Below are 13589 nucleotides of genomic sequence, written 5' to 3' on the forward strand. Positions count from 1 at the left end.
GACAGATACAAATACTGACAGACAAATAGACCTACATGTTGATATCAAAATGACTTTTGAGAACTGGCTATATCCTGAGATATTTACTATTTTTGAATGAGAACATGATGGAAAGTTACATGCCAATATCAATCATGCAAAGCCAGCTGTAACTTGTAATATTAAAATTTGTATCTTGTACAAGATCTATCAAAAATGGAATTCCATTACAAGCTGTTATGTAACCAGCTGTGTATATACATGATGTATACTTTTTATTCCTCAGAAAAGATGTGCTCAGACATATTTGAAAAGTGCGATTCTTGTCTATGATATTGATATGAAATTGCTTGCTCCTTCATACTGTGAAAAAACTCTCAAAATAAAAAAACAATGATTATACCACACGTAAGAAAAAAAAGTAAGTCATGTTTTGAACGTGTGCTTTGATTTTTTTTTCCAGGATGGTGGCTGGATTCATCAAGGATCTTTATCAACAGTTTCGTGATCTCTACTTCACATACCTTGAGATAAACCCACTTGGTGAGTCTAACATTATCAACAACTGTTATATTGGTGATGAATTGTTTTTAAATGAAACAAGTATTTACAGTGGATGGTTTGACATTCTGTGTTGATTGTTAGTGTTGGTGTTTGGCTAATTTTTGCAACAGCCTTACCATGAAACATGAAATGAGGCTGGTGTTTGGAGTATTGCTGTGGATATCATTTTGGTGTAGTAGCTTTAGTTTTATAGTATAGGCAACTGAATGATGGTATCAACACCAACCTGAATGCAAACACCAGCACTGAAGCTGGTGCTGGGACTGCTGCCACTAGGTATTGAGTTAACATGATTGTGATAAGCATCATTCTACATTCAGAGCCAAATTTACACTCTCAACACTAGTAACACCTACATGTATACTGAACTTGAAATCCTTCAGTGTATCTTCTCCCAAAGTAGCAATCAAACCTTTTTTTTTCTAAAAATGAATTCCAGGCATACTTGATTTCTATGTTTTGTTCTAGTCATTTGTAAAGTGTATTATGCACTTCCTTACAAAATCATTTGGTATATGTTTTTATATTCATAATACCAACTATTTGGTGGTCATTTTACTGGTCCCTGTTCAAGCTCACTGGAGATTGTAACTGGTAAAGAGGCTCTTGCAAGGCCTACTTTATTTTCAATATTCTTTCTCTCACTTAGTTCCGACTGATAGAGTACATGTAATTGGCAAAAAGATTCAATACATATGCTTTATCATAAAAGTATATGTATTGAATCTTTTTGCCAATATCATGTTTCTTTTCTAGAATCATCCAGTTAAAAGTGATAAAGTTTAAGGCCTAAAGTCCGAAGTCCAATTTAACGTAGGCCATGGTCTAACTCTGGTGTTAAATTACTGGTAGCCGAAAATGTCAAAATTTTGTTAACATTATGCATTTCTAATTTTCACCGTGCTCTATCATGCTATGGCAAAGAAAAATAAAATCAGTTTAATTCTGAGACAGTTTTGGATGAGCTGATAAAGTGTACTTGTGTCAAAATTGGGTTTCCATACTGTAGTTAACCTCATCTTTAGACGAGAGTTTGAATTAAAATTGAGTTCAGAATATGGGCCTATGTATTGAATCTTAATGGTAATTTTATGATTACTATGTTTTCTTATCCAGTTGTAACTGATAAAGTCTATGTATTGGATCTTGCTGCTAAGATCGATGCCACTGCGGAGTATCTGTGTAAGCTACAGTGGGGAGACCTGGAGTTCCCTCCTCCATTCGGAAGGGAGGCATTCCCTGAGGTAAATAATTCTACTTAAAGGGCAAGATCACCCTGATGATAAATTGGTTTTAATAAAAGCAGAAAATATAGTGAAAAACATTTTTGATGAAAATTTGTGAAAGAGAAATGAAGTTATGTAATGAGGTTATGTATTTTCAAAATTTTGATTTTGCAATGTCACAGATGAGCAACAGTTTTGTGATATATGATTCCCCCGCCTCTCCTAGCTAGACCACAATCCTTTGAAGAAATGTCCTCCATAGAGAAGGGGAGTTTTCCCTGGGCAATTGATTGCTACTGACCAATCAAGATCATCGTTGCATGTGTACTTAAAGGAGAATGAAACCTTTGGAACAAGATGGCTTGTGTGAAAACAGAAAAATCAAAGAAACAGATCAACGAAAGTTTGAGAAAAATCGGGCAAATAATGAGAAAGTTATGAGCATTTGAATTTTGCGATCACTAATGCTATGGTGATCCTCACATTGGCAATGCCACAAAGATGTGTGAACAACTCTCCCCATTACTTTAGTATATATTTCACTTAAACTGCCTCTTATATCACATCTATCAGTAGATCATGTGGCATGTACATGTAATACAGATTTTTAAAGAATACATCATGGATAAAGAGTTTGTATCACCATAAGAAAAAGCAAAAAGAGAAATTTTGGGGGTATTTTATAGTCCATCAGAGTGAAAGTTGTTCACATGTGACATCACACATCCTTGTCGCATTGCCAATGGGAGGATCTCCATAGCATTAGTGATTGCAATATTCAAATGCTCATAACTTTCTCATTATTTGTCCGATTTTTCTCAAACTTTCTTTGTTCTTATTCTTTTATTTGTCTGTTTTGACACAAGCCTACTTGTTCCAAAGGTTTCATTCCCCTTTAATTCAAAACACTGACCAGGAACCAACCATAAGGGTTCTTTCATATTTGCAATTCATTGCAAACGTTTAGTGTATTTCTTCCTAAATCGAACAGATTTTTGTCATCCCAATATAGTTTCAACTTTGACTTTGGCAAAGTTATATTTCATTTTTGTTATGTTTTGTGTGTTTACTCTCTGTAGGAAGCATATATTGCAGACCTAGACGCTAAGAGTGGTGCTTCGTTGAAACTGACGATCTTGAATCCAGTCGGTCGTATCTGGACCATGGTAGCAGGAGGCGGTGCTTCAGTCATCTACAGGTTGGTTTGGTTTGATGCGGTTTATACCGGATTAATTTACCTTTGACCAGTATGAATTACAAGGACCTCAAGTTCAGAAGCTCTAATTTGAAATCATGGTCTATGGAGATTTCAGCCTTAATTTGCGCTTATTTCAGCGCTTGATTCATGTATTTACAAAATGGCCAATGATGAATGCATGTTTTTTATCAGAGTGTGCTAAGTTGAGGCTTGTTAGTACTAAGTAATTGTATTATGAGCCCATTGTTTTTGTAAATTAATCAAGACAAACAATGGACTTGTTAATTAACTTAATATTCTTTGTACACATGCTTCGTTCCCAACTACATGTACTTTTGAATGGAAATTGGAATTGGAATTCAAATTGAAATTAGAATTGGAATTCAAGTTTAAATTTGAATTCAAATCGAGTAAATTGAATTGAATTAAAAAAAAAAGAGATTTAATTGAATAAAAACAAATCGAAAGCAATTAATCTCTATGTCTACCTCTAGCGACACCATCTGTGACCTCGGTGGCGCATCAGAGTTGGCCAACTACGGTGAATACTCCGGAGCCCCCAGCGAGGGCCAGACGTACGAGTACGCCAAGACGATCCTTGGTCTGATGACAAGGGAACAGCATCCTAACGGCAAGGTCCTCATCATTGGAGGAGGGATCGCTAACTTCACCAATGTTGCATCTACATTCAAGGTGAGTGGAATTGTTCTTTCGCGGGATATCATATATACATATATGTGGAGCGTGGTGGCCCAGTGGATTAGTCTTCTGACTTTAAAACAGAGGGTTGTGGGTTCGTATCCCAACCATGGCGTAATTTCCTTCAGCAAGAAATTTATCCTCATTGTGCTGCACTCAACCCAGGTGAGATGAATGGGTACCCGGCAGGATTAATTCCTTGAATGCATGAGCGCTGAAAGGCAGCTCGAGCTAAAGCAGGGGTAATAATAATAATAACATCGCGCCTCGGAATAGAATATTTCTTGATAGATGGCGCTATATAAATGCCTATTATTATTATTATATCAGAGCAAATATGACCATTTCACCCAAAACCAAAGATAAGTTGCCCAATCTGTCTTTAGAGTTTTTGCAATGCCATTGCTGCATATAAATATATAAAGGTTAGTGGAGTGGATTAGTTGTAGGACGTCAAAGCAAAATGCTCCTCCACCCTAATCCTAAAATTAGTTGCCCCAACTGAGTTTTGAGATTTCTTCTACATACAATAATTTACTTCAAAAATGCAGATTCTGATTAGGTTTAAATCATCATCATCATCACCTTCATCATCATCATCATCATCATCATCACCATTACATCATCATCGGCATCATCAGCATCATCATCATCAACATCATCATCCACATTACATCATCATCATTACCATTCTCTTCCTCCTCTGATATGATTACATGATTTCTAAATGTATATTTTATTAATTGAATTTTTTAGGGTATCGTGAGAGCTTTGAAGCAGTTTCGTGAGAAGCTGATTGAGTTCAAGGTATCTATCTACGTCAGAAGAGGAGGTCCTAACTACCAGGAAGGTCTGCGTGTTATGAGAGAACTGGGTAAGACTTGGGTGTAATTTAATAGTCTTCCAACTGATTTTTATTCTTTTAATCTATAAAAGGCAGTCAGTCTCCTCGTCAGAAGGTCTAATCCACATGGAATAAACCCATTGGTCTATTGTCATTATAAATTATTTGCCGTTAGGTATATATTACACTTGATCTACATTCTTATTTTCATTTAGTTTAATGCCCTGATCGTCTAATATCTACTTCCCTGAATACCCCTAATACCTTGAACTCTGGTGCTGCACAGTGGCTGCCGTGCCCACGATCATTTGGGCAAAATGAATTTTCAGAGTATTTCTGTTTCAGATTTAAATTTTGAACAATAAAATATGGATTTGGGATTTTTTTTTTAATCTACAGTACGTATCATTCTTTACTTTGTTAAACACTTCATCTGATCATATAGACTATTGTGATGTTTAATAGACCAACTTGACAACAGATGAAATGGATATACATGTAGCTTAACTGGAAATAAAACAAAATACTTTGGCTAAATGGCAGTTGGACAAAATGGTTAGTTCAGGAACTAGGTTAGACCAATCTGATTGAGACCTTATGGAAATTAGAAAAACAGAGTGTGGACCAAGTGGCAATAAATAATATAGTGTGTTTCTTTCATTAAAGGTTGAAACCTTGGTGTTCCTGTGTATGGTGTTTGGTATATTGTATGCTTTCACTACAGGTTGAAATCTTGGTGTTTATATGTACAGTGTATGGTGTTTGGTGTTTTATGATGATGTATTCTTTCATTATGGGTTGAAATCTTGATGTTCCTATGTATGGTGTTTGGTGTTTTATGATGTATTCTTCCGTTACAGGTTGAAATCTTGGTGTTCCTGTGTATGGTGTTTGGTGTTTTATGATGATGTATTCTTTCATTATGGGTTGAAATCTTGATGTTCCTATGTATGGTATTTGGTGTTTGATGATGTTGTATTCTCTCATTACAGGTGGAAACCTTGGTGTCCCTATGTATGTGTTTGGTACTGAGACTCACATGACCGCCATTGTAGGTATGGCCCTCGGTAAGAGAGAAGTTCCGGAAACTCCTCCCACCGATTCTACCACGGCCAGTTTCTTGCTCTCGGGAAGTGCGGTAAGAAAAGTTATCAAGATTTTAGAATAGACTTAACCCTAAGAAGACTGGGGGGACTGATTCAGCCCCCCCTCAACATTTTTCGTGATAAATCTGCCGCGCGAATTTTTTTGACCGCGTAGCTCACAGACTTTTTACATTCAAGTCTCGCGCAACTTTTGAGACCAAATTTGCGACCCCCGGGTACGCGGTTCCGAAATTACGCAACATTTTGTAAGTGCATGCAGACCCAAAATTACACAAAAACTTGAATTTGTGTACAAATCCAATGCAGTGTTTTTAGCCAAAATTCATAAATGTATCATTATTTTTCCTTTTACTGATTGAAATCAATTAATTTCATCTTATTTATGGTCAAAATAAAGTCCCCAATTTCCATTGAAAAAACAATAAAAAACAGAGAAATACATAAGAAATTTAGAAAACAATAACATACATAAGAAAATAAATGTGATTTTGAATTTTTTGTAGTACATTTTATCAGATTCATATAAAGTGTCTGTGTACCAAAAATTAGCATTTTAGGGGCATTATTAAGTTAATTAAAGCAAACTTTTGATTTTACGCATATACATGTATTAGCATGATTAATTAGCAATGAGATTTTCGAAGAATTTGATCTTGTAGCTTTGTAGATTATGCCAAGATGGTGATGAATAGTAATTCCAGGGTTCGTATTACAGAGAGTTGCAATAGATTTCTTATCAAACCCAAACTGTGATGGATCTAAAATTTGTGTCTCTTAACTACACATATTTCAATTGATCAATCTCAACTTTTTGAGTTTGATTTGAATGTATCACAAGTCTTTGAAAGACGGGCCCTGGTATGCTCTAGCAATATGCTTGTTATTTGCATGACAGTTCATATCTTTGCTTTTTTATCATGATATTTCTTTTTTAAAGCAATTTTTAGACCAAATATTATTTGCAGGTGTAGTATTGTTCGATAACAAGATTAAATCAGATAGAATAGGTTCGCATAGTTTTAACCCTAAAAAGACTGGGGGGGGGGGGCTGATTCAGCCCCCCCCCCCTCGACATTTTTCGCGATAAATCCGCCACGCGAAATTTTTTGACCACGTCGCTCGCTGACTTTTTACCTTCAAGTCTCTCGCAACTTTTGAGACCAAAATTGTGACCCCCGGGTACGCGGTCCTGAAATAACGCAACATTTCGTAAGTGCATGCAGACCCAAAATTACTCAAAAACGTGAATTTGTGTACAAATCCAATGCAAATAGTGTTTTTAACCAAAATTCATAAATGTATCATTATTTTTCCTTTTACTGCTTAAAATCAATTAATTTTATCTATTTTGTGGTCGAAATAAAGTCCCCGACAATTTCCATTGAAAAAACAATAAAATAAAAAAAGTCGAAAAACAAAGAAATACATAAGAAATTTAGAAAACAATAGAATACATAAGAAAATAAATGTGATGTTGAAATTTTTTAAAAATAAATTTGATCAGATGCCTATCTAGAGTATGTGAAACAAAAATTAGCATTTCAGGGGCATTATTTTATTAATTAGAGCAAACTTATGATTTTACGCATAAATTAGCATAATTAATGAGACATGAGATTTTTTGCAGAATTTGATGGTATAGTTTTGTAGATAATGCCATGGGTAACACGTGTGCCAATTTTCGTCGCGATCGCGCGATCGACGGCCGAGATCATAGGGGGGGGGCTGAATCAGCCCCCCCCCCCAGTCTTCTTAGGCATCGAAATAGCCCAGTCTATTTAGGGTTAAGGATAGATGCTGTAGATTAATGGAAGCTGACAGCAAGCTAGTAACTAGCTTGTGGGTAGCTGGTGATAAGCTAATGGACAGCTTAATAAGTTTGTAATAGGCATGTGGAGATATAATCAAGCAATCTTAATAGCAAACTTGTACTGTTTTCTAGCTTGCAATTGCTTATTTTAAAGGACAAGTCCACCCCAACGAAAATTTGATTTGAATAAAAAGAGAAAATCCAACAAGCATAATACTGAAAATATCATCAAAATCGGATGTAAAATAAGAAAGTTATGACATTTTAAAGTTTCGCTTATTTTCACAAAACAGTTCTAGGCACATCCTGGTCGGTATGCAAATGAGGGGACTGATGACATCATTCACTATTTCTTTTGTATTTTATTATATGAAATATGAAATATTTTAATTTTCTCCTCATTGTCAAGTGATACAACGATTAATTTTTCCCTGAACAAGTGGAATTAGCATTGTTTAATACTATATCGTTCAGTCAAGTTTGTCCTTACTTTCAAATCTATAAAAAAATGAAATGTTGTATAATTCAAACAATAAAAAACAAAAGAAATAGTGAGTGATGGACATCATCGAGTGACTCACCTAGTTGTGCATAGCACTGTTTTGTGTAAAATAAGTAAAACTTTAAAATGTCATAACTTTCTTATTTTGCATCCGATTTTGATGAAATTTTCAGTGTTATGCTTGTTGAATTTTTCTCTTTTTATTCAAATCAATTTTTTGTTGGGGTGGACTTGTGAGCCACAGCTAGTCACTAGATAGTTTACTAGCTTGCAGCATATTTAAATTTCTGCATGGGATAACAATGAAATTAATGACTCACAGGGGCTCTTCATAACAATTTCCAGTCTGCTTGGCGTTCATGCTTGTTACACTATACACCTGTACATACACGTCAGGCTCTACATAATGAATGCACATGAATGCTTGTTAGAACATTCACCGTTGCATCCTCATTGGAATGGAACAAACTCCCTCTCACAATAAGACAATCCCCAACAATTGAGTCATTTAATGTAAGAAGTTCCTTAAAATTTTTTGTTCTGGGCAACTGCCATCATTTAATATGTCATTCTGATTTTTTGTTTGTATAAATAAGTTAACTTAAATTGTGAGCACTTTGGGCCATGTGGGAAAAGTGTGTTATAAATATTGAGTATTATTATTATTATTATTATTATTATTATTATTACTATTATTAGTTAGCAGCCAGAGGGTCAAAGGCTTAAGGTCCTCTCTGAGGGACCTAGTAATGAGGATTAATGCCTGACCAAGGGGCATAAGTGCACCCACTGTAGATGGAATCAAACCTACATGTAGGTCACTGAATCATGAAACCACTGCTCTCCTGATTTAGTCATCATGACTAATACCAGGTGGGTGTTTCATGAAACTGTTCGTAAGTTAAGAACAACTGGTGAACCTTTCTTGCGCGCTAAACCATTGCCAATGAACATATTGGTATATACATGTACCATTTACACAAGAAAAGATCACCAATCGTTCTTACACCCCCGTCACACTTATTCGGAATCAGCAGGAATCGAGCAGAAGCTGGAAAGAAAAAATATTCAAAAAATCTAGAAATTTTTGGGAGGAACTTATGAATTCATCAAACTGGAGTTGAAATTCAGTAAATTGACTAGGTGTATCATCATACACTAGTCAAAATGAACCGCAATGGAGTCAGATTGATAATTCGTGCTACGTTCTTGGACATTCTAGGGGCATTCTAAATATTCTGACTGCATTCTGAGTGCATTCAAAATATTTTTGTCATTTCTTTTAGCCGTCCCGAAGGTTTTGGTCATGTTCAAAACATTCGAGGGGTATTCTCGAACGATTTTGGAAGTAGATTTAAATGACCAATTGGTGGTCAAACAATAGTCCTTTCATTCAGGCCAATTCTGCTTGATTCGGAATAAGTGTGATGGGGGCTTTAAGAACAGCTTCATGAAAGACCCACCTGTTTGCCAAGTGTCAATCAGAAGTGTTTGCCCAGAACTAAATTTTTTCTTTAATTTTTTTTTCTTGAAAAAAAAAAGGAATGAACGTAACTTCTAGCAGCATGCATTCATAAGTTTGAATCAAATTTGGCAGCAATGATGTTTATACCTACATGTATTACCTAGTGCTGAATATTACTTCAAGCATAAAAATGGAAAGTGCATCTTGTCTTTTCGTTACCCAGGGCGAGCAGTTAAATGTTTGGCAATTAAAATTTATATCTACTGAATATTTACATGATTAGCTCAATCTCTTTTTAATAACATCACACAAAAAAATGTTTTTATCATTACGACGAAGTATAGATGAATTTAGAAACCATTCTCCATACCTTTTTGTTCAGCAAAATGTGCAGTTCATGGCACAGCATCTTCAGTGTCAAATGAAGCATATTATTTCCATTTTCATTTTGAATAAAACTTGATCATCTTTTTTTTATCTGCTGTGACTCATTACATGATGAAATTTGTAAAAATTTCAAAACGTTGCCCTTCATTTTTTTTAATGTGCAATTTTAAATTAATAAATTGTATATTCATGAACTTGAAGTTTTTCCTTAACATTAATTAAAACATAATAATTTTCTGTCTAATGCAAATTTTTACCTAATTAATTAAAGGCCAAAATAAAGGCCAATTGAAAAAAATACCACAAAAAAGAACGTGTAGACGTAAAGAATAATATCCCCAATATTTTCTTATACAGGTGTTTCCAAAGGTGAGCATATGAGTGCTAATGTTAAGTTGTCTATCATTGGTGAATATATTGCACAAGCTTGATGATGCTCATTGCATGAGACAAAGATGAGTGCAATGTTTCATAGCACGTGCAATGTATTCCCGTACCACACCACAATATTTCAATACATCTACTATATTCACTATTTATAATCGGTCCCTCATTTGTATACAAACATTGTGACAACCGATCACACATGTATGCAATTCACATCCAATACATTTCACATGGAAACAAAACTTCACTTAAGGATATTTCAGTCCTTGATTTTGTACTCTTCAATATACATGATTTATTACATGTACCGGTACATCACTAGTAAATTTGAACGTTATGTACATGTATTGTACAGACACATGAGTTTGAACGTTAATGTAATATTGTACTCATTACAAACATGAGTGAGTGAGTATTAAAGAAAACAAGCATACATATATTCAATACATGTTTGGTCACACTGTATTGTAGCCATGGTGGTGGTATCAAGCGAAGGGGGGGGGGGGGGGTCAGGGAAAAACAGGCTTTAAATTTTGATACTTTTAGGGTAGGATTCGTTCCTTGAAACGCTGAGCATGGGCTCTTTGATGTTCAGCAGCTCTGCTATTGGCAGGGTAATTAGAGATAATAAGTAGAGAGCTACATGTACAATAAGAGGATTTTGAAAGGTAGTGCTATACAGATACATGTACACAAATTATACAGTACTTAAATATCACAAATGTCTTGCCTTGTTTTGATTTAATGTGTGTAAGTCCACTTTTTTACCTACAGTTTTTGCCCAAACCTGCTGAAACTCGAGGTGTAAGTAGATAGAACGCACAAATATAGCTAGCTTGCATTTTGGTGTACTGATTTCTATTAAGCAATTTACATGTATATTCCTGTTTCTCAAAATCTCAGTTAACTTCTTGAATTTAACATACATTTAGAGGCTATTGTATCACTATTTTCTATCTAAAAAGTATGTACATGGTGTAAAGTGTATATTTTGATTCTCCTCTTTGTACATGTACATGTACTACTCTCTTACCTCCTATAAAATTAATGCATTTTTAATATACAGTGTGGTATAAAAAAAACTTCTGATGTTGACCGATTATAGCTAGAACTCACGATTTGTGTTTACATGTAATTAATCCATATTTGATCACACTACATGTATACTAATGTATATTTGCTTTAAAAGTATTTTGTCTTTTTTGTCCTAACATTATGGGTCCATTGTTAAAAGCATGCCTTTTTAAATAGTTACATTTACCAAATGTTCTGAAATACATGTACACTTTGTACAGTACTTATTTCCCAAAATAGTTGAAGTAAAAGTTATTTTCCAAGTGTAAAATGTTAATGCAAACTAGTCTGCATATACATTATGTGGTAGCTGTATTAAACTGAAATTATTTTGCAGCATGAAATATTTGCTGTATTGAAATGAGCTATTTTGTCGTATGAGTTATATTGTTTTACATTGTACATGTAGCCCCTGAGTAAGGGTCAGTTGCCAGTCGTACGTAAAGTTGTTCGTAACTTTAATACTTGAACAGATTTGTGAAACAACCCCTGGACCGGAGTCCTAGTGCTTTAAATGCATAATTTGATATCAATCTTACTTTGAGTTTGATTTCAATCCATCGTAACTCTTTGTCCAAAAACACACTCTGATCTGCTGTACTGGTTCATCCCATGATTGTTATCTACACTATGTCGTCATTGTACTGTACGCCATTTTCATCTTGAAAACACATTCTATATTCTCTCTATATATATACAGTCACTAGTTCTGCACTATATTTTCAACTTTTTGATACCATTAGCCTTCTGTTTTTTAGTGTACATCCATCTCTTTCCAGAATTATCAATTCATGCATAAATATTCAAAACATAGGCATGGCTTTGTAAGCCTCCTTTTGATATTTCTATATATCACAAGATCTTTTAATAGATATTCGTTCACTTTGCTCAAAATATTTCGGCAGCAATTTTAAGTAGTTAAATAATCGTAATAAGAAATATATTCATGCATTTTTCATTCACAGTATATGCAGTGAAACTTGTCTTTTTGTAGGCATGGGAAAACTTGTTTTGATTCATATACATGTACATGTACAAACGGCACATTCCAGATGAAATTTGTTATGGGGGTTTGTACTATGCAAAGTACATGTTATATGTTCTCATATTTATCACTATTTTATAGATCACTGTATAATCATTAATGCTTTGTATGTACAAAGTGTATTTGCAAATTAAAGTAGCTAATCACTTATAATAAAGTTGGGAAGACTAAATGTACATTTTAAGTCTTTTGAAATGATTAGTTAATATGGGTCAGGGTCCTGTATCTAAATATTTTTTTTTAATGGGATGTACTGTACATGCATGTGTGACAGTAACATTAAGAGGCTAGGGGCTGTTTAAGATACTGTACAGCTAAGTGTACAATGTACATGTATGCATGACTGGTGACCTTTTCTTGTTGTAAATTATGTACACCACCATTTCATTGTTCTTGATTTAACTCTCAAGAAAGGATCACCAGTCATTTTTTTAAGTTGTGTGTTATTAAAGTCATACGTTACTCATGCACACAGCTGTATGAAATGGAGAACTGTACCATGCTTGTGAATGGCCAGTGAGGGATTTTAATGCCCCAAACTTTGTCAGCAAGCATACCCTTTTGTGACTGTTATAATATTGTAACCACAAAATTGAGCCTAATTCATAATTTGCCATCAGTTAGAGCCTTTTACACATGTGTACATGTATGACTACCTTCATTTATTGTGATAATTTTGATTCTGGCTCATTATTCGTAATTTTTTTTAAATTATTTTTTCTTTTGCCATACATTGAGTACATAGAGTGGTTTAATTATTTCCTGACAGGTACCCGCAGGTGCCAGCAAGAGTGCGCCAGAGCTCGGAGCTACTGCCAAAGTCAGTATTCTACTCTAGAGCATACAGTATAGATGTAGTTCAAATATGACATGAAAAGCATTTTGATACTAGAGCTGCCTGCACAGTCACCTTCCCCTTGGCTTAAAGGGATGGTCCGGGCTGAAAATATTTATATCTAAATACATAGAGTAAAATTCACTGAGCAAAATGCCGAAACTTTCATCAAAACTGGATAACAAATAATAAAGTTATTGAAGTTTAAATTTTAGCAATATTTTGTAAAAACAGTCGTCATGAATATTCATTAGGTGGGCTGAAGATGTCACATCTCCACTTTCCGTTTTCTTTAATATGTTATTACATAAAACCATATTTTTTTCATTATTTCATACTTGTGTTAATAATATGTCTCCCTTATAATGAAATAAGTTGCAGCAATAAATATCTAATGCACTATTCAGTTGTCAATCCAATTTTTCTAGTTCTTGGAGGAACAAATTTGAATAAACCTAATTTAATATA

General features: G+C 34.5%; 1 protein-coding gene across 7 annotated transcripts in view; it reads left to right on the forward strand.

The window, feature by feature from the left end:
* Window positions 1-13589, forward strand: part of LOC129275056 (ATP-citrate synthase-like) — a 61693-nt gene that overhangs the window by 18358 nt on the left and 29746 nt on the right. For 3 of the 7 annotated variants that reach the window (XR_010295446.1, XR_010295447.1, XM_064108461.1), the window contains exons 6-12: window positions 443-522; window positions 1660-1787; window positions 2849-2967; window positions 3462-3660; window positions 4423-4540; window positions 5503-5648; window positions 10942-10971. Coding sequence is in view for 3 of the 7 variants with exons in the window: in XM_064108461.1 (XP_063964531.1) it covers window positions 443-522; window positions 1660-1787; window positions 2849-2967; window positions 3462-3660; window positions 4423-4540; window positions 5503-5648; window positions 10942-10971 (820 nt within the window). In the remaining 4 variants the exon portion in view is untranslated. Of the gene's footprint in view, window positions 1-442; window positions 523-1659; window positions 1788-2848; window positions 2968-3461; window positions 3661-4422; window positions 4541-5502; window positions 5649-10941; window positions 10972-13055; window positions 13107-13589 lie in introns of all 7 variants that reach the window. The other 4 variants (XR_010295444.1, XM_064108460.1, XR_010295445.1 and 1 more) reach the window with 2 other exon arrangements.

The sequence above is a fragment of the Lytechinus pictus genome, chromosome 13, assembly GCF_037042905.1.
Source record: "Lytechinus pictus isolate F3 Inbred chromosome 13, Lp3.0, whole genome shotgun sequence".
NCBI classification, from domain to species: Eukaryota; Metazoa; Echinodermata; class Echinoidea; order Temnopleuroida; family Toxopneustidae; genus Lytechinus; species Lytechinus pictus.